At 43.2% G+C, this 21,873-nt stretch overlaps 2 protein-coding genes across 6 annotated transcripts; both read right to left on the bottom strand.

The window, feature by feature from the left end:
- Nucleotides 1-9,805: 9,805 nt before the first annotated feature.
- LOC101780231 lies at nt 9,806-16,276 on the bottom strand. Of its 5 annotated transcripts, XM_022828901.1 has the most exons (5): nt 16,248-16,276; nt 16,068-16,137; nt 13,845-13,972; nt 10,457-11,872; nt 9,806-10,170 (listed from the first exon to the last, which is right to left on the bottom strand). In XM_022828901.1, exon 4 carries the CDS (start codon nt 11,790-11,792, stop codon nt 10,488-10,490), a length of 1,305 nt encoding a protein of 434 aa, XP_022684636.1. In that variant the 5' UTR covers nt 11,793-11,872; nt 13,845-13,972; nt 16,068-16,137; nt 16,248-16,276; the 3' UTR covers nt 9,806-10,170; nt 10,457-10,487. The 5 variants fall into 5 exon arrangements, with proteins under 5 accessions (XP_022684636.1, XP_022684637.1, XP_004978761.1 ...); XM_022828902.1 differs by lacking the exon at nt 16,248-16,276 and having other exon boundaries at nt 16,068-16,159; XM_004978704.2 differs by lacking the exons at nt 16,068-16,137; nt 16,248-16,276 and adding an exon at nt 15,440-15,616 and having other exon boundaries at nt 9,806-10,179.
- Nucleotides 16,277-18,241: 1,965 nt separating this feature from the next.
- Nucleotides 18,242-20,810, bottom strand: LOC101779822 (actin-7). Its single transcript, XM_004978702.4, has 5 exons — nt 20,661-20,810; nt 19,915-19,986; nt 19,437-19,830; nt 18,745-19,358; nt 18,242-18,635 (listed from the first exon to the last, which is right to left on the bottom strand). Exons 2-5 carry the CDS (start codon nt 19,972-19,974, stop codon nt 18,570-18,572), a joined length of 1,134 nt encoding a protein of 377 aa, XP_004978759.1. The 5' UTR covers nt 19,975-19,986; nt 20,661-20,810; the 3' UTR covers nt 18,242-18,569.
- Between the last annotated feature and the right edge of the window lie 1,063 nt (nt 20,811-21,873).

The raw sequence follows: 21,873 nt of genomic DNA, 5'->3' as shown, positions 1-21,873 counted from the left end.
TTGCACGGTTTCGACCATATCTCCCTCATACGACGTTGAAACGAGGCGTTCTTTGATGCGTTGGAAAGGGGATGATGACACCATTCTTTTGGTCCTGGTCCTAGCTCCAGAAGGTTCGTGGATCATTCTATGTGACCATGACAAGGTGTTGTATCACCTGTTTGGGCCAACTTGGCCTTGTATCGTGTCGGGCCTTAAGCCCATGTTTTGGGCGCCTCCCCCATAGTCTCCCCCAACCCTAGGACACTCCTTTGGGTATAAAACTCAGTAGTCGCCACCTATAGAACTTTGGTTTTGTTTAGTTCTAGTTTTCCATCGAGAAACTGAGACTGATTCATTGTAACTGTGATGACAAATCTGTTTACCGTGATCCAGGGCCCCTGTTCTTGTTCTCCTCGCCTGTGACGATTAGTCCGTTTGAATCGAGAGCTTGAACCCCATATTGATCTTTTCTTCATCCATATTTGCAATTTCAGATTGTGTGTTTACCGTTCTCTTGCTTGTGTTCTTCGATTCGCTTGCGGGAAAAGCATTTTTGTAGAGGTCAATCAAGTTGTGCTTGGTTGATAACCAATGGAGCAGTGGTGTAGCGGTTGCAGGGTTCGAATCGTGTTTGATTTGAAGCCGTATCGTCAACATCGAGTCTCCACCAAATCAAGTTTATCTATACCTACCGGAAGATCGGGCCAGTGCTACATCAAGTGGTATCAGGATTCTAGGTTGGCCATGAGGTGTACTATCGTGTTTCCCCTTTAGATTCAGTTCATGTTCATCACCTATAGTTCACACAAAAAAGCCCAAAAATATCTACACTTTCCGCTCTCCTATCACCTTTTTAGCCTTTGCAATTTTTGTTTCAGATTCGCTTTGTTGAGTTCGTATTCGTGGTCAAGTCTTGTTGCTAGTTTAGGTTGTGATTCGTGGTCGTAGTTCAATCGTGTCGTTGTTGTTTGTTTATTTCCACCGATATCCCATCCACCATTACCCAAACAACAAGTCAAACCACCACATTACTTGACTTGCCCCGCTAGCCACCTTGTGTGAACTCTCGCCGTGTAAACCCTAGATAGGTTGCAAGCCGCATTGTGTCGCCTTTGCATCGCAGCCCTTCTTGTTTCATCTGGCGAATACCTATTGCTGCATACTAGGGAAGTTTTGCCCTTGGATTTGTTGCTGAGAAGCTTTGCTCAGGCATAATCGGTGTTGCAAGGATAGGGAAGCTTTGCCCTAGCTGCCGTCGTCTTACCAGCCGAGTTGTGCCTTCCGAAAACCCTGCTTCGGGCAACCTTCCTTAAAACAGGCATAACTTTTCGCTCGGAATTTCGATTGAGGTGATTTTTTTTTCAATTTTTAGAACGAAATTTTACACATATGATTCAATGCCTTGGACATTTTTGCGATTCTCAGAACTCCAAAAAAACATCAGGAAGTGGGATTTTTCAAGCTCCTAAGTTGTTGCACGGTTTTCAGCAAACGTGCCTATTTTTCTGTAGACAACATCACATCTCTGTTTAAGGTGAAAATTTTTTGTGGTTCCATATTGTGTGATCCCTATTCGGAGAAAAATGTAACAAAAATATTTAGAAAAAATAAAAAAAGTGGTTTCCTACTAGTTCTGGAGGGAAAATCAGGGAAAAGAATAAAAACAATTGCCTGAGTTGCTCTTTGCTTGTTCTGTAAGTTCTATCCATCGTCCTTTGTTTCAACTTGTTGTGCTGTACCTAGAACATGCCTTAGCCAGCAATTTTGGCTTGTACTTTGGATAGTTATTGAACTTTACTAATCTGCTTCAGCTATTGCTAATCCTTGCTGTCGTATTGTGCTTGCCCATAGCCCCACATATACTTCTATCAGCACAGATTTACCTTGCAACTGTTACACCCAAGCTTGATAACAGATTGTGCTACCCTGTTGGCTTTGGTAAGAATACTTGCAAGACGGTGGTAAGCTGCTTGAGATATTGCATTCCACTTTCTCCACCGCCTAGTAGTTCCTAGTTGATAGGGATAATACTTTGGTGTTGTTTTTTGCTATCTTCTAACTATGGCAGGGAAATGATTGGAGTCCCCCTCGAACTTCAACGAGTGTGTATCCAATGACGAGCTTCAGAGGCTTCTTGATGAACAGCACACATATATTACCGAGAAGTTTGATGATCTGACGCGCAATGTCACCAATTTGGTCACTCGGATTGAACTTGTTGAGCAACGACCTCCCCCTGAGAAGCCACGCCGCCGACCCCGTCCTCGTGTTGATGGTGAGGCGCATGAAGATGATGCTAATGATGATGTTGATTTTGATGGTGGTGATCGCGACGCGGACCTTCTTCGGCGTAATCGTTATGGTATGGGAGGTAATCGTAATCGTGGTAACAATGATCCTTTTGCTAAAGCTAAATTTACCATGATTTCTTTTGCTGGTAATGCTGATCCTGAGGTATATTTAGATTGGGAATTTGTTGTTGAACAAAAGTTTAATTCTCATTTAATTCCTAATGAGCATAGAGTTAGACTTGCTACTAGTGAGTTTACTAGTTTTGGTCTCTTTTGGTGGAATGATCTTTGAACTACTGCTAATAACGCTAATCCTACACCTCAGACTTAGAATGCATTAAAACGATGTATGAAATCTTGTTTTGTTCCTCCTTATTACCAACGTGATTTGCATATGAAACTACAAACTTTAAGACAAGGTGAAAAAGGAGTAGAAGAATATTATCAGGAATTGCTTATTGGTTTAGCACGTTGTGATATACATGAGGATGATGAAGATGTTGGAGGTATGCCCTAGAGGCAATCATAGAGATGATGATATTCCATTTGTATCCATAATTTATATTGTGTTCCTTGAATATCCATTAAAGGCTACTTGAATCGATTTGCAATTATGTGAATTGTATGTGAAACTCTTTACTTGTATGGTTATTCTAAAGTTGTCCCTAGTCGGAGTTCATGTGAGGACACACATGAATATTAGACTAGCACATGTATTAGTTGATGACTATGTTTCACAAGTCATGGACATGGAGATGTTGAACTAATAATGTGGACACATGTGGAGACATGTGCTAGGACTGACCCAACACGAGAAGTAGTTCTCTCTTTAAACAACATATACGCTTTGTCCTTAGACCTGAGATTGTCGCATGTATTCAAGATGTGGATCGACCTACTTAGGAGCTATCAAACGCTACGCCGTAACAGGGTAGTTATAAAGGTAGCTTTCGGGTTTGTCAAGAAGCATGCTATGAGACATGGTCAATCAAGATGGGATTTGCCCCTCTCTGATTGAGAGTGATATCTCTGGGCCCCTCGAGTGATCGGATCCGAAAATGCATGGCCATGCTACGTACGGTTAAGAGTTAACCTACAAAGGGATTCCGAATCACAGGATCAAGAAAGAGCGGTCGGCTTGAAGCTAGACCAAATATCATGAGGCAAAGGGAATAGCATGTATATTATGTTGTGATGGTTCGTCTGATATGATCTTCGTGTGCGTATAGGAGTTGGCACGTCTTGCTAGAGGCCGCTACCGACTATTGGGCCGAGTAGGAGTACTCGGGCCATGTCTATACGTATTCGAACCCATAGGGTCACACACTTAAGGGGCTGGAAGCCCAATTCGGATCTGATCCAAGTTGGATTAGGTTTAGAAGTACTAATGGGCCTCGGACCCAGAGGCTCGTCAGGACCTCTATAAATAGAGGGGTGGGGCGCCCTAGGGTTGACACTTTTGGCGAAACACATATGCCGCGTCTCCCACGCCCTCGCTGTTGCAACTCGCGGATCTAGCAGTCCAGCTGCGACGCTTCCTCCCTACACGTGTGGATACCTGGAGGTGTTGCGCCTGCAGCACTTGGACGAGCCGCCGACGAGCCACGACGAGCCGCGGCACGAGGGCGATCTTGTTGCACATGGACGAGCTGTTGAGGAGTTGCTGGACGTTGGCGTGATCAACTACGTACGACTACGTTGATCGACTACGTACAACTACGTTGATCGACTACGTACGACTACGTTGATCGTCTTCGCTGCATCGACGCAAATCCACATCTTCCGCACCAGTAGTGCGTCGAGTGGTAATCCCGTGATCCTTATACGGCAGTTCTTCCTGGTTTACGCGGTAGAATTTTTGATTTGCGCTAGTGTAGCCTACCTCGTATCCCAACAGAAGATACTTGTGCTAGATTCTTTCGTGATATACAGGATATTCTTGATTACAAAGATTGGAACAGGTTCAACCAATTATATCATCTTCCTCTTAAAGCTAAAAGAGAAGTACAGGGACGTCGTCAACAACACACTTTCAGGTCCAACCCTGGAAGATCTTTTTAGCAGCAGTGTTTCGACATCAACAAGCCCAAGGCTTCTGTTGCTAAGCCACCAGCGACACCACCTGCTTCTACACATGCTTCCGAGGTGAGCAATTTGTCTTCTGTGCAGTCCCAACCGCAAAAGAAGGCTATGTCCCCAGGTGCTTCTACGAGCAACGCCACCAACATTGTTTGCCATCACTGCAAGGGCATGGGACATGTCATGAAGGATTGCCCAAGTCGTCGTGCTTACTTGGTTTCCGCTGATGGCACTAGATATGTAAGTGCTAGTGATGTTGAAGATGAATTGGCTCTTGCTGCTAACATTGTTGCAGATGAGGAGAAGAAGAGGAGGATGTTGCCATTGATTCTCTGGCTGCCTCGGCAGGTTATGAGAGCCTTCTTGTGCAGCAGGTATTGACTTCATAATTGGGACATGAGAAAGAGAAGCTCCAACATCGCAATTTGTTCCACATGTTTCTCATCGTCAAGGATCGCCGTGTCCTCACAATAATTGATAGTGGGAGTTGCAACAACTTAGTGAGTTCCGATTTCATCAAGAAACTTAGCTTGACCACACGTGCACATTCTAAACCAGACCTACTACAATGGTTCAACAACAGTGGTAAGACACTAGATCAGCGCGCGTGCATTTTTCTATTAGATCATATAATGACTATGCTGATTTTGATGTTGTATCTATGCAAGCATGCTCTCTTTTGTTAGGTCGCCCATGGGAATTTGATATTGATGCTTTACACCATGGTAGAACTAATAAATATACTTTCATGCATCAGAACAAGAAGCTTACTTTGCTTCATTTATCTCCTGCGGATATTAGGAAACATCATAACGAGCTTACTGAAATTGTTAAGAATGATCCTGCATTAGATCCATCTCACGCTGAACATAATGGGATTGAGTTAAAAGAGGGTGTTTATATTTCCACCACTCCAGTAACTTCTATTTTATGTGATAATCATGATGCACCTTGCTATGCTATGCTTTGTCGAGATGTTTGTGTCACCGATAATCCTATGTCTCGTACTTTGCATCCTGCTATCCCTAACCTTTTGCAAGAGATTGATGATGGGATGGAGTCGAGGATAACTCCAATTCAAGAAGGGAAGGATGATAAGGACATCGTCCTACTGGACACACACGAGTCATGGTCTTCCCCAAGTCACAAGTCGTCACCAACTCGGTCGTCGCGTTCGGTTCGGATTCAGCTGACACCCCTGCACAGTTTCGGCCATATCTCCCTCATACGACATCGAAACAAGGCGTTCATTGATACGTTGGAAAGGGGATGACGACACTGTTCTTTTGGTTCTGGTACTAGCACCAGAAGGTTTGTGAATCATTCTGTGTGACCACAACAAGATGTTGTGTCACCTGTTTGGGCCAACTTGGCCTTGTATCATGTCGGGCCTTGAGCCCATGTTGTGGACGCCTCCCCCCTGGTCGCCCCTAACCCTAGGATGCCCCTTTGGGTATAAAACTCAGTAGCTGCCACCTATAGAACTTGGGTTTTGTTTAGTTCTAGTTTTCCATCGAGAAACTGATATTGATTCATTGTAACTGTGATGACAAATCCGTTTACAGTGATCCAAGGCTCTTGTTCTTGTTCTCCTTACCTGTGACGATTAGTTCGTTCGAATCAAGAGCTTGAACCCCATATTGATCTTTGCTTCATCCATATTTGCAATTTCAGATTGTGTGTTTACCGTTCTCTTGCTTGTGTTCTTCGATTCGCTTGCAGGGAAAGCCTTTTTGTAGAGGTCAATCAAGTTGTGCTTGGTTGATAACCAATGAAGTAGTGGTGTAGCGGTTGCAAGGTTTGAATCGTGTTTGATTTGAAGTCGTATCGTCAACATCGAGTCTCCACCAAATCGAGTTTATCTATACCTATCGGAAGATCGGGCCAGTGCTACATCACCTGCTCTAGTCATTATGCGATGTCTTAAATCCTATTCGATTTTGTATCATGTAGGATGGAGATTCAAACTTGTCGGAGGAAAGCATACTATCACGCAGGCTTCATGGACCCCGATGTTGTAAACAAGTCAACTCTAAGAGATAAACCAAATCGGACCTTGAGGAATATATATAAGTTCCTCAACGAGCAACATTACCAGAAGTACATACTACTACCGCACAACTTCAAGTGAGCATGTTTCCCATTTCTTTCTTTTTTGAACTAGCAGTTAAATATAAAACTAACTAGCTTTAATTTGACTGTACAGATTTCATTGGATACTCATTGTTGTCATGCTAGATATGAGCTTCGTATATGTCTTCGACTCTTTGAGGAAACCAAAACAAGAATACAATGACATCATAGATGCTATGAATAAAGTATGGGCTCGATTCCATCAAAATCACGTGGGTGAATTCAAGGAAGAACTTCATTGGAAGGCTGATTTCCCAGTATGTGTTGAATTTTCACATCTCGCGACATTTCTTTTAACACAACAAATATTTTATAACTTTTTTCCATATATATAGTGTTGGAGATAGGAGCCGAGTAACAATTTATACGGATACTACGTATGTGAGTTCATCCACAGCTTTGTAGGTCCACAGCGTATGACCGACCACGACTTAACCGTACGTATACAAAATTCTTAACAATAAATTAGTTCTACTTAGAAAATCAATTCATGTGTATATACTTCAAAAATCAATTCATATGTATATACTTCAAAAATCAATTCATGTGTATATACTTAGAAAAATTAGATTAAGTATTTCAATTTATTTGCTTATATTTCAAAAATCAATTCATGTGTATATACTTAGAAAAATTAGATTAAGTATTTCAATTTATTTGCTTATATTTCAACTAGATTAAGTATTTCATTTTTTTATTTCTACAGTATTAGAAAATTATTTAATTAGCTAGAAAATATAGAAAAATTCTTGAAGTAGCTAGAAATTATAGAAATCCTGTTAATTCTTAAAAATGTATAAACATACATGAAAATTACTTTGATACTTTTAGAAATTACCAAGTAAGTTTCAATTGTGCAAACCCATTGATCTAATATATATATATATAATAACTTTTGTCAATGACGCAGATGATGTACAGGAAGGAGTCCTCGACACGGACTGCATCACGACAGTTCAGGAACAACTATGTGGATTTCTTCTGGACGTGGTGATGAATCCAGCGGGGGAGTTTCATAATGATAAATCAAATCTACATTACCGTCAGGACTCGGGTTCAGAATAATGCTGAACTTGGAAACTTAAGGCAATGTAATATTATTCATATATGTGTATGCACAATATGTCTATATATAATAGTATCTCAAATGCAATATTAAAGATAAATAGAACTTTATATATATTAGCGTATTAGAATTAGTATACGTAAGGGAAACAAATATGAAATACGAATATAGAATAAAAAAATAGAAAAGAAAATGAGAAAAGAAAAGAAAAAAACCCAACCGGTACTATTTAGGACGTCCCTGCGCGCGGCGTGGCAGGCCCTTTAGTACCGGTTAATCTCCCCAACCGGTACTAAAGGCCCCCCTTTAATACCGAATTACCAGTACCGGTTGCACAACCAGTACTAAAGGGGGTTCCTAACCGGTAGTAAAGGCGTTTTCCCTAGTAATGACAGTTCCTATGACCAACCTACTTGTGAAGGTCTTATATAGAAAAATATCAAGTTCTCTTGAATAATCTTTTTATTTTGTTGTCTGTGGGAAAATGCCAAGTCCATGACCCACCGGAAAGAAAATTATCAGCTCAGTCCCGAGGATGATGACATTTTAATGAGACAAAATAACCTGGAGAATGTATGTCATGAGAAGAATTGTTGGTGTAGTATTATAATGGTCGTCTTTAAACTTGATGTATTGTGTCACTTAGGTACATATACACTCTTAAAATGCAACTCTGCCACTCAACTTGTCATTTAGGTATCGTCTAGATCTATGTATCAAATTAAAAGGGATATACATGGCCCCCCGAGTTGGCTTCAAGTGTCATCTAAACCTAAATGGGCTTCGATCCCCGCCACGCACTGATATGCATGGCTGCCCTAAAATCATTTGGCTCTGTAGCCCCGGTCATCTGAAAGTTGCCGTAGATCCGTTTCTCCGAGCCAAGTCTAAGGAAGTCCCTTGCATCATGTTCATGATTCCCTTGGCCTTCCAACATAACTTAGGTGTGTTTGATTCGAGGGTTAAAGTGGGTTGGGATGGGTTCAACCCAGATAATTTCGTGTTTGGATAGACAGTTGTATGGGTTGGGTTGGATTTAGGAGGGAATATACCCTCTAGATCCGGGTTAGATGGATTCCACCAAAACGAGCAGACCATCCCAACCCAGTTGGACGCTGTCATTTCTCCATTTCGCGTGGGCACGAGTGTTGGCTTCGGCACGACGCCAGCGCGGTGCCGGGGAGCTCTGCCGCCGAGGAGAGGGAGGGGTGGAGGCCGGGGAAAGGGAGGGGCGCGTGGCTCGGGGCGGGCGACGAGGACCTGGCCGGCACGGCAAGGAAGCTTGCAGTGGAGGCAGCTCCGAGAAGATAAGGTAGAGTAAAAGAAAAAAGAAGAAAATGCGTAGAGTAAAAGAAAAAAGAAGAAAATGCAAGGGAGAAGAGAATGACACGTGGGATCCAATGGATGATTGTATTAAAATAGTATCCATTATAACCCTCTCTACCCCTTAAAAAACTGGAACGAACCCATCCCTCCAACCAAACACGAGATGGAGTGTGATTTTGTATAGCCATTCAACCCAGCAATGTTCCTGTTAATATTGATGATATCGTAAATTTGCAGCTACTGAATTAATAGGGTGACACTAGTTGGGAAAATAACCAAACGGAGTGCAGCAGCATTTTACCTAGATCGTTGAAAATTTCCATTAACTAGTGTGGCGGCAGCTAATTATTAGCCAGAGCTACGGTGGATGTCGAGCTGGCTCGAGCTAGCTCAGCTCGGCAAGTTAATGAAACGAGCAGAAAACGCTTCCCGGCTCGGCTCATTAGCAACTCGTCAGCCAACTCGTTTGGCTCGCGAGCATGCGTGCTCACCTTCAGCTCCAGCTCCGCGGCCGTCGATGAGCCTGAGCTCCACCACGGGGAGGTCGTCCTCCTGCCGGAAAAAAAAACAAAAAAAAAAATCGGTGCTGCCTCGCGACAGCAGCGCTCCCCCTCGCGGTGACGACGTGTGTTGCTGCCTCGCCGGACTGCACCTCCGCCGGTCGCATCGCCGCGCGCCGGGTTCGCTCCGCCGAGCACCACCTCCCAGGTGCTTGGCTCCGGTGTTCGAACCGTCACGCTCCACCGAGACGACATGACCTCGCCTGGTGGCACCATGGCGGAGCACGACGGTGAGAGCGACACTAATCAGCGAGAACGGCCGAACATCTATGACTATGAGACAGCAGGCACCAAATTCACATAGAAGGAATTATTCCTCCCCGTTTTGGTCTCAAAGAAATTTTGCGACGTCAAATGAGGAAAACCCGTTTGCAATGGCACATGATTAATTATTATTATTCCTCCTTTTTACTCCATTCTTGAACCCCAGATTTCTTCCTTCAGCTAAAACTGTTACTCTTCAGGTTCTTTTAACACCCTGACATAAAAGATTAAAAGCTGAAGAGGAAAAGGTACCACGACATAGTTCAAGTTACGGCCTTACAGACACAGCACATCAAGCCTGATACTGCTACTGCCCAAGAGGGGAATGTTACAAGCAGGAGGCCCAACCAGTACACCACACAGAACTAAGTAATATGCACAGAAATGGTTATCCGAGTACTCTGATAACCCGCCACCTTTAACTCTTCCAGAAGCGCAACTCCGTTCTGAATCAGAAGCCATCTGCGACCTGAAACAACTGAAACAGAATGAGCAAACATATTCTCATCATCTCAAAGCACATGACAACCAGGGCATGCTAAACTCGACAATATATAAGCAAGCAGCAAATCAGTTATTTCCAGACAAAGGTACCTTTGGTAATAATATTGGAACTAATTAATCACTAACCATGTCAATTATAGTGTTACACTTACAACTAGATCAAATTTTGGGCTTCCAGTACTAGAACAAGCATCAACAACCTAGGGTCTTAGAGCTAAGATAGTTTGAGATGTCATTTACTAGTTTAACACCTTCAGAATAGAAGCTTTGATCAACCAAAGGTCATGCATGATTGGCCTGGCCTTTTAGCTTAAGCTCTAACTCTAGCTCCTTCTGTCTTAGCTCAAGTTCCAATTGCTTATTCTCAATCATCATATGCTCATTCTCCATCGCCATCCTTTCTATCTCCCTATCCTTCTTCTTCCTGAATCGCTCCCACTTAACACACTGCTTTTTGAGTTCCAGGTTCTTTTCTTCAATCTGCAAGAGACGTTTCCGGACCTCTAGTGATTGTGAAGCCAAGTCCTGTTGCAACAAAGCCCAGTTGGTTCCATCTGGGAAAGCCTTGTTGATGTCCACTGTTATGCCATGGGGATCAGACCTCTTAATACCTTCATGAGAGCTTGAGGTGAGCAAAGCTGCATCGCCGTGGCGAGCCCTTTTGTCCATGGAGGGCTCCCTCATGTTTGTATGCACAGGATGTTGCTCTTCATCATCATTCTCCTCATGATCAGAATCCGCACTTTGATCATCTTCATCAGCATCTCCACTTGCATCCCTCAGAGGATCATGGTCCTCTTTACATCTGAGAGCAAGCAGTAGTGAATGCTGAAGTGCATGATCTTCAGGCAATTTCCTACGGTTGTTGTTATGGTAGGAACACATCTCTTCAAAGAACAGTTGTTTTGAGTTAAGTAGCTTCTTCACATCATCTTTCATCTTATCAGAAAGATGATTCATGCTATCAAGAAGTTCTGGCTTTTCCACAACATCGCAAGCAGTACCCCTACCAAGGATGTCTATCAGCCTTTTGTACCTCTTGTTAAGGTCATTGAACTTATCCTCGCACTGTTGTGGTGACACATGGCAATCTCTCTCCCCCATGACCTTCGATATCGCCTTCCATTTGCCCTTCTTCTGCATTATTGTAGAGTTCCTCCTGCCACCACCTAAATCAGCACCATGATCATCTCCAGTGTAAGACACTGCTGTAATCAAAAGCTTTACCATTGAATCTGTCCACTTCATGCGATGCCACATAGAGGCCTTCTTGCCTTTGACACTGGGGGTATTGGTAGCATCTTCAGTCATATAATGTCCCTCGTCATCAATCAAGCCGTTCTTTGAGTGATGACTGTGCTGATGGTGGTTCTTATCACTCCTTCCATCTTCTTTGAACTGAAACCCAGGAAAGTCATCAGGCTCTGAAGCCCTGTTCATTGTGAGGGTCCCAGGTATTTGAGAGTTGATAAAGATCTGCTTTCCTAAGTTTGGAGCATGTGTTTCCATAGAGTTGCCATGTAAGTCTAAACTGCCAAAGGGAGCCCCTTGCATCCTGCTTCCAGGGGGTTGGTTAGTGCCTTCCATTTGCTCAAAAGGATCACCCGAACACTTACTTGTAAGGGATACAAGTGCCACAAAACTTCACATCGATATCATGTTATCACCTGGAAAGCAATTTGAGATGAAGTATTAAAATCCACACAGCACAGCCAGAGTTCAAATTTTAATCAAGATTACCTAAGATCAAAGGAAAATGTGGAACTTGATGACACAATTAACTACCATATTTTTCTGTATTGTACAATGGTATACAAATGAAACCATTCGGCCCAACAATCTTCCTGATGTCATTGATGATATCATAAATTTGTAGCCACTTAATGGGGTGGTACTAGTCAGGGGCGGACCTAGTATAGGGACATGGGTGTACATATGTACACCCAATATTTTTTGCAAAACACCAGCAACTAGTATGTATATGCATGTTTATAATCCCGTCAGAGTATGTATATTTAAGCCAAACACTCCAAATAGCGCAGCCAATCCAGTTTCCCTCTCTCCCATGGCATGATGGGCCATCTTGCTTTCCCCAATGTCAGCAGCAGCTGCCTCGTTGCTTTGACCATTAAGAGGTGCCGAGGTCTGTCTTCCGCTCAACGAATTAAGTCCCATCTCATCTACAGAATGGCTGTGTCTTTGTGATGGCCATGTCTTGATGCCTTCGTTCAAATTTCATGAAGTAGCGAAACTAAAATTGCAGGCCAGAGCATCAGGTTGATAGGACAACATGTGGTGTTGGTAATTCATGAAGATGGAAGGACAATTATGATGTTGGCGGGCTTTCAAATGATCAAGGGAGACGAATGCCATATTGGTTTATGATATGATGTCAATGAGCAAGCTGATGCAAGATGAGATATATTGCATTAGGACCGAGTCGATCTCGAGGATATGATTGCTTATGCGGAGGTAGTATGTCGTTTATAATCTCCGTACACCCAATATTGAAATCCTGCGTCCGCCACTGATACTAGTTGCCAAATGAACCAAACAAGTGCGGCAACATGAAAAGGAAACATTGCAGGGAATACATTGAGGAAGGTAATCAGATCTATAATCAAACTTCTAGAGACACTAGTGTGTCGACAGCTAATTAGTAGCCAGAGCTAGGAAATGCCACCTTTATCATGCTTCAGCAGTAGGTTTACTGGCAGCAAACTGGAACTCACTACTAAAGTGGCAAGTGGATTGTTGTCTAAAGAAGAATATGCAGGGGTACTGCTCTGTTCATCACCTTAGGCATCAAGCATCGAATTTACATGGAACAAATTCAGCCCGAACTGGTATAAGTGGACACTTCCATACTAAAAAATACACAGGGCAAAAGAGATTTAATGCCAAATCACTTATGTTGATTTAATACAAGAAAACCATTTGTTCACCTATTCCTCAAAAGATGCCATTTTGATATCTTACTGAGCCATAAAGAAATCACTTACTTCATTCGAAAAATTGCATAAATTAGTGTGGTGGTAACTAATTGGTAGCTAGTGGTAGTATAGCCTTTTCATGCTTCAGTAATGGGTTTATTAATAACAAACTGGAACTGGATTCCTAAATGGGTAGCCATCCAAAGAAGAACATACAAGATAACTGCTCTTTCCATCACCCCAGACATGGATTCTTTCACAAAGAACTATATGTATCTAATGATAGTAGCATATCACAGAGACAACAAGCATCATATTCACATAGCTAACATTCAAACATGATTGGGATAAGAGGATATCTCCGCACCAATAAACAGAGCAAAATTGTACAGCTCATACCAGAATCCCATTTCTTTGCATATCCCCAAGAGATCTCATACTAAGCCCAAAATAATTGAGATTTTAGTTTCAATCAAAGGTGCAGAACAAATTTCATGACCTATCGATTTTCCCCAAGAAGAAACAAGGAAGAATCTCTGCTGACGCAGGTCCAACAATCAAACAGAAGCCTAATCCATCCATGATTTCCCCACCAGGAACAGCGCATTGGCGGATTGGCCTAAACGCCACGGCAGAAAAGGACGACAGCTAAACAAAAACACTCAAGGTCAGGAAAGGACTAAAGGCTACAACGAGATGAACTCACCATTGGGGGTTAGCGAGGAGAAGAGCAGTGGTGCCGTCGGATTGATGCTTTGCCACTCGTGCACCCCCTTGCTCACTCCTTGGATTGGTGGTTACTCTTGGGGTTGGCAGCCAATGGACAAGGAGGACCTGGAATGTAATTAGGAATAAAGTATTAAAATGCAATTTGGGATAAAGTGTTAAAATCCATTTCATGCACATTTCATACTTTTTAGGTGTGACCTCACAGCACAGCCAGAGTTCAATTTTTATCAGGATCATGTAAGATCAAAGGAAAATGTGAAATTTGAGGACACAATCAACTACTATATATTTCTAGATATATTCTATACATCAGTGTACAAATTAGACAACTCAGCCCGCCAGTCTTTCTGATGGCAGTGAAGATTGATGATATAAAAAATCTGTAGCCACTGAATTATGGTGTGGTACTAGTTGCGTAAATACCTAAAAAGGTGCAACACCATGAAAAGGAAATATTGCAGTGACTGCAATGAGTAAAGCAACCGTAGTTTTTTTTAGATAATGGAAAAGGTTCCGGCTTCAAACCCCTCAGAAAGAGGCATCAGTCCGTGATTATTACAAGCACACTCAGAGTTTAAACCACACTGTGTTTAACATAATTAACCAATACGCAAGATGAAAGCAACCATAGTTGCAACTAAACTTCCAGAGAGCCATTTTATCGGCCTACGTAGCTGAACTTTTTCATAAATTAGTGTGGGTGTGGCTGCAACCAATCAGTAGCCAGAGGTAGCAAGTTCTGCAGCTTTGACATGTTTCACTGGTAGGTTTACTGGCAGCAAACTGAAACTCACTGAAAAAGGTGGGTAGTCTTCTAAAGAAGAATATGAAGGGGTACTACTATTCTCCTCACCCAAGACATCAAGCATTGAATGTACATACAACAATTCAGCCAGGACTGGGATAAGATGGCACTTCCATGATAATACACAGGCAAAATATGATTCGATGACAAATCCTTTCTATTAAGTTAATACAAGAAATCATTTGTTCGCCTAGCCCTGAAAAATGTCATTTTGATATCATACTCAGGCCTAAAGAAGTGATTTCACCATTCGGAAATCTCCATAAATTAGTGTGGCGGTAACTAATTAGTAGCTAGTGGTAGCATAGTCTTTTCATTCAGCAATGGGTTTATTGACAACAAACTGGAAATGGATGCCTAAACAGGTAGCCATCCAAAGGAGAACATGCAAGTCAAACTGCTGTTCCCCTCAACCCAGACCATTATTTCGCAAAAGGCTATCTGTATCTAATGATTGCAGGATATTACTGAGACAGCAAGCATCATATTCACAAAGCTAACATTCACGAGCTTGGTGCAGAACGAACTTACATCACCTATCGATCGATTTCCCATCTAGAGTCTAGACAGGGCAACAACTAATCTCCACCGGCGCTAGTCCTGCAATCAAACAGACTGCCAACGGAGCAAGAACCGCCCACTAGGCCTAATCCATCCATGATTCCTCCCGCCAGGAACAGCACATTGGCCTAAACGCGCCGGCAGAGACGACAGCTACATAAACACAACACCACAGGCCAGGAGAGGAAGCAAGGGATATGGCTCACCGGCGGAGCTCCAGCGCGACCGGCCGACGAGGAGAAGAACCGCGGCGGTACCATCGGATTGACATTTGCGCACCAGTTGCGCGTCTCCCTCTCCCTCACTCCTCGGATTGGCAGGCCGCTCTTGGAGTTGGCAGCCAGAGCCCAGAAGACGAGGAGGAAAAGTGGAAAACGATTAAACTACTAACCGAAAGGCTGGAGCACGAACTGAAAGCGACGCGCTGTGCTGCGCACCCGCGTGCCTTGCGACCGCTTTCGATGACATGTGGGGCCAGGGGCGTGGGGACGGAGTGTCAGGGCGTTGGGGTAGGTGCGGTGTGGCGTGGCGCTCGTGGCGTGGGTTATATATTTTACTGTGGGTCCCGCAGTAAATTGCATACAACTCTTCCCACACAAAGCATGGCATAGACAGATGATCATATTAACCGAAAATACATCACTAGTATAAACAAGTATGCTAAGATTTACACAAATTATTAGCATGTATGCCCGATTATCACATAAATGAGCATTGCCATCAATAACGTACATCCACGAATAAAAGGAAACTAACATAATTTTCGTCATGCAAATAGCATCAAGAGCACACAACCTTATGCAAGCGCAATCCAAAGATTTGTAGAGTTTTTACCGCAATATGAGTAGTAGGAAGCGTCAACGGACAGAACAAAGGGGAAGGGATGGAGAAGAGGCCGGCAGATCTGCAACCGTGCACGAGGAAGAACTGATTTTAGCAATCGGGATCTTGGAAAAATTGACAAGAAAGCAGCATAACTTAAAATCTATGGCAAACATAAACTTGCTTTTTTACCTCAAATAACCAAACAACTCATATCCTATGGGAGCTGCACATTTGAGATGAGAACCATGACTTTTCAAGCATTCTAGGGTTAGGGGGGGAGAGAAAACAAAGGGGAAGGGCGAAATCACTTGCCTGCGCATGAAGTTCTTGAGAAATCTCCGCTGCAAAAAAAAGAATGGGGAGGGGGAGGAGAGGTTAGGGCCCACGGGGATTTGATGATAAGATTATCAGGGAGGAAAAGGGAGAAGAGAGGAGAGGTTCACTTGAGTGATAGCGAAAATCGAGTGTGAGCAAGTGGGAGCGATGGTGGTGAGGATATATGGGTAGCGAGTGGCACGAAACCGAGGGCGGTAACCTCTAAACCGGGGGCGACAACCTCTAAACCTGGAGTGGTAATCTTAAACCGGGGCAGGAATCCTAATCTTCTAGCTTGCATGCGCCCACCCTCTAAACCGGGGGCGATAATCCTAAACCGGGGCAGTAGCCCTAATCTTCCAACTTGCATACGCCCACCGATTTTTGCTCGACCGCCGAGTCCAAATGGTAGACTGACAATCAAGCTAAGGTTGCCTCTTGGGGACTTGGCTGGGCTGAATCCAAGGAACCAATCATGCCCTAAATCCTCCTCCCCCTCCCCTCTCTACTGTTGAGCTTGAGCAAGCCTAGTGGGCTCAGTTTTTGACCCAATAACACACTAGGCTTGGTGGATGAAATTGTAGGCCCACTACTGCATCTTCTGGAGCTTGACATCCACCTTCTATTATGGAAGATGAAAGTTCATCCGAATGGGCTTTTCTCTTAAGAAAGTGTACTAGCAATTGTTTATGGGAGTAATATAGATTTATGTACTATTAATTTGTAAATATGGAGCCCTTAACTTATTAACTGTGCTACCGGGAGTCCAAATATCACTAATCAGCATATAATTGCTAGCGTGGCATAGTACAATGGCCATTTGATACACACATACAAAAATAGAGAGAGAGACACACAGAGACAGAATGAGAATAAGCATGATGTTATGAGTGTTGAACTGGAATTTTTGGGTGAAATTGACCCCACATTGCTGTCAAGTTGACCAATCAACACTAACTATAGCCTAGAGGAACCATTTAGCTTGTTTAAAGGCATAGGTATGAAAATTAATGGACCTAAGTGACAAATTGGAACAAGTTTTGGGGCTGTTAGCGCACTTTACTCTTTCTCTTGCGAGAAAAATGGGCCAGGTTCAGGTTGTCTATGGAACAAAAAACAGGGTGTTCAACACCCTTCGATTTTTCTAGGTCTAGGGTGCCACCACGAGTTTATAACATAGTACTTCGGTATCTACATTATTTCATCAGGTAAATAAACCTAAAAGAATGGGCAAATGATGGGCGTTTCATTTTACCAGTGCAAAACCTATTCCTATCAGTGCATAACCACTCCATAAGCTACGGCTGCAAAGCAGCTGGAACTGGAAGAGTAGCGGCAGCAAGAACAAGAACACTAAGAACATAGCTACCTGCTACCATGGTCTGCAATTAAAAGGCATCATTTGGAGCATAACCAATCACTTTGTGGGTACTGAAAGAAAGTTGGAAGCAGCAATGAAGCAGTGGTCTCGTACGCTGGCCTGGCCCCTAAACCTCAAGCACGGCAGCAGCCCATGTTAGGCACACGCAGACAGACAGACTGACAGAGGACAACCCATGTTCCTGAATTCATGCACTCACAAATGGTACCTTTTTCAGTACCATGGGGAGAACTCCATCAGCACAGGAAATTCATCAGCAACCTTGCATTGGTCACGGCAACAAATACAATACCCCCCAAAGAGTGACAGGACGGTATAACCAACAACAGAATTGCTATGCTAGTAATCAGGGCATTCAGTCATCAGCACAAGAACCATCCACCGCTCTGCAACGCAGGGGACTGACTAGCAGCCAAAGGTAACCCCATGTTAGTTACCAGACATCAACTTGTAAGATGACAATGGCGCAACCAGCACCAAGAAATCATTGGCACGAATAGCAATCGATCAAAGGAATTGCATATCTCAGAGATGGATGTACAAAGAAAACCAATAATGTGTCTCGCATACAGCCAAAATAAATGATCCTAGGTACTCTGATAACTTCCAACCTCTTTTTGTTGTTTTCACCACTAGCAACAAACTTGGCATGGAAAGGAGCTGGAGCAATGCATGCATTGTAGCGAGCCACAAAATAATAAATCCAACAACACTGCCTGCTCAAAGGCTGGCAGTCTCAAACATAGTACCTTACATGAAACAGAATCAAGGAAAGGAACGGATACAGAGAATGAAGACGAAGTGAGCCCTTGAGCTTAGAAGCACTTCCGGTGAACAATTGCTGGCCCAGACTCATCGTACTCCGCCTTTGAGATCCACATCTGTAGCATAAACACCGGAGCATATACTTAATAGGAAGAACATACAGAATATACTAAAAAGTAGCAATATTTGCCATAGCAAGTGGATTATGAAAGGTGTAAGTTCAACCTGTTGGAAGGTGCTAAGGGAGGCAAGGATGGAACCTCCTATCCAGACACTATATTTCCTCTCAGGTGGTGCCACCACCTTAATTTTCATGCTGCTTGGTGCAAGCGCAGTGATCTCCTTGCTCATACGGTCCGCAATACCAGGGAACATGGTCGTGCCACCACTGAGCACAATGTTACCATACAAGTCCTTCCTGATATCCACATCGCACTTCATGATAGAGTTGTAGGTGGTCTCATGGATGCCAGGAGCTTCCATACCAATGAAGGAAGGTTGGAAGAGGACCTCGGGGCACCTAAATCTCTCTGCCCCAATAGTGATCACCTGCCCGTCAGGCAGCTCATAACTCTTCTCCACAGATGAGCTGCTCTTGGCGTTCTCCAGCTCCTGCTCATAGTCAAGAGCCACATATGCGAGCTTTTCCTTGATGTCCCTTACAATTTCCCGTTCGGCAGTGGTGGTGAAGGAGTACCCTCTCTCAGTGAGGATCTTCATCAGGCTGTCAGTCAGGTCACGCCCAGCAAGGTCAAGACGGAGGATGGCATGAGGAAGGGCATAACCTTCATAGATTGGCACAGTGTGGCTGACACCATCACCAGAGTCCAGCACAATACCTGAAAGGACAGAAATTCATAACCAAGATGGAAAAGTGCCCTAAATGAAATTGGACCATCATGTTAATAGATTATTACCAGTTGTACGTCCACTGGCGTACAGGGAAAGCACAGCCTGGATGGCAACATACATGGCAGGAACATTGAAGGTCTCAAACATGATTTGGGTCATCTTCTCCCTGTTAGCCTTGGGGTTGAGTGGGGCTTCGGTCAGCAAAACAGGGTGCTCCTCGGGCGCAACACGGAGTTCATTATAGAAGGTGTGGTGCCAGATCTTCTCCATATCATCCCAGTTGCTAACAATACCATGCTCGATCGGATACTTCAAGGTCAGGATACCCCTCTTGGACTGGGCCTCATCACCAACATAAGCATCCTTCTGCCCCATGCCAACCATCACACCAGTGTGACGGGGACGCCCAACAATACTTGGAAAAACAGCCCTTGGTGCATCGTCACCGGCAAAACCAGCCTGCCAACAATTTGCAAGGATGTATAGTTAGATCACAAAAACAAGACTGCTGCTTATGAAGAAATATAAATGAGTTCAACAAACCTTGACCATGCCGGTTCCATTATCACATACAAGGGGCTGGATGTCTTCGCCGTCAGCCATTTGCTACAGATTCTAAAAAAAAAAGGAAGAGACAAAGGCCAAAAATCAGCAACAGCATAACTAACTCGACAGAAAATATCGGAAAGTTTTGCTATTAACAAGTTACTGTATTTTCAGCAAAGAAAACAGGATAAGCAAATTCTCTATGACCCTCCATTGACATTGAGAGATGCAGGATCTTGGATCTTGTCTCCCTGTTTTCTAATTTAACAAAAAGATCTAATCTTTGGGACACGGCGATTTAGCTTAATATACAGAAGCAGTACGGTATATGCATTAGATACCATTATGCAGGGACCAAATAATGACAAACCATTACTATTCAGGAATCGAGTAACAACAATCTATTATTCAGGAATCAAAAAAATAAAATGCATTATTCAGCAATCAAGTAATGGCTAGAGCCTAGAGGCCAGTTATCTCTCCGAACCAAGATGGCCAAATTGTTAATCGTCTTTCTCATCCCTCCGCAAGAACTTTTTGGCCGCAGTTTATGCAGATAGTTATCCGGCAACCGGGCCAATCAATCGCAATGTCGCAGGAACAAATCGGATCTACTGTTCCCAAGAATGGGATGAGCGGCTGTTGTCAGACTAACAAGACCAAATTCAACACAACCAAAATCGCAATAGAGAAAAGATTCGGAACTCATTTCTCCAATCCCTTCTCATCTTTCCTTCTCTTACCCGGAGATCTACGAGGAACCGCCGCTGCTCCCGGTCTCGTGTCCTTCCTCCCACGGAGAAGACACGAGCGGAGCGGAAGGAGAGGAGAAGTGTCTGTGGTGGCCAACTGAGGAGAGCCAATGGTTCGGGTTCGCCTTGCACCGGCTTTTATACGCGCACTGGGTTGGGCGTGGGAGAAAATAGAAAAGAGAATTGGTCTTTCGAAAAAAATGGAAAATAAAAGAAAAGGAAATTCTCCCAAGTCCAGTCTGATAGCAAAAATGGCAATGAAGCCCCTATCGTCTTTGCTTATTTGTTTAGTGCAGATGCAAGTTTTTTTTTTTCCTTGTAAAAAGAAGTTCACTCTTTTTCCATAGACGTTTCAAATGTACTTTTTCAATAAACGGTAATAAAATATCCAGAACAATTACTTAGGTTACACATGGTGTGAGCTGATTAGATACTTCTACATTACTGACCCCATATGTGATTACACATGATCTAATCTTTTGGAGTACTTTGTATTGATGGATGGAGGGGGTTTGGTTTACTCCTTCTATATATGCTAGAACTCGTTTTTTTTTTTGCCAAAACAAGTTACCCCTAGATGACTTATTATATGTTACTATTTTACTATTGCCTATGCAGGTTGCGTTCCAACTTGTGCATAAAGAATTAAGAAATTGTATCAAGTGAACTTGATCCTCAGGAATAATGATACATTCATTCGCGATAGCATTTTTCATGTAAATACAAGGAAGGGAGAAAAGAGTAAAAGATGTATATAAGCTTCAACAATGACATAAATTCACATAAAGAGTTAAGAAGGCTAAAACAACATACACATTTACACAAATTGGAGGAAGTAGCTTTTTTTTTACGAGGAATCTTGTAGGATAGCCCTTTACCCAAATCGATTTGCATAAAGAATACACACGCGCAAATTGTGTTATGATAAAATGTGCTGGAGCAATTCTCTTATTTCCTTTTCGTTTTTGGTTTTTAAGACATTACAACAACAAGCAACTCATTACTCATACGTAACCCACAAATGACACATCCACAGCTGATCGATCTCGGTTGATGCCTTCAACTAAAGCAAACTAGTAGTGGTCCATAGCAAAAATAGAGAAACAATAAAAAAAGAAGCAAAAAGATTGGATGCAAGGGAATAAGAATACCTGGCAAGGGGCAACACGGGAAAAGGCAAGGGCCAGCGTGGACCTTCCGATGG

This window comes from Setaria italica, chromosome VIII (genome assembly GCF_000263155.2).
Source record: "Setaria italica strain Yugu1 chromosome VIII, Setaria_italica_v2.0, whole genome shotgun sequence".
NCBI lineage: Eukaryota > Viridiplantae > Streptophyta > Magnoliopsida > Poales > Poaceae > Setaria > Setaria italica.
Note: the sequence above shows the minus strand (reverse complement) of the source record. Positions and strands in the feature narration are given on the sequence as shown.

Excerpts from the sequence above, each read along its gene's own strand:
- LOC101780231 (XM_022828901.1), bottom strand. The coding sequence starts at position 11,792 with ATGGAAGGCACTAACCAACCCCCTGGAAGCAGGATGCAAGGGGCTCCC.
- LOC101779822 (XM_004978702.4), bottom strand. The coding sequence starts at position 19,974 with ATGGCTGACGGCGAAGACATCCAGCCCCTTGTATGTGATAATGGAACC. Across the intron at positions 19,831-19,914 it reads ATGGAACCGGCATGGTCAAG|GCTGGTTTTGCCGGTGACGA; the intron begins GTTTGTTGAACT and ends AATTGTTGGCAG. Across the intron at positions 19,359-19,436 it reads CGCCAGTGGACGTACAACTG|GTATTGTGCTGGACTCTGGT; the intron begins GTAATAATCTAT and ends CTGTCCTTTCAG.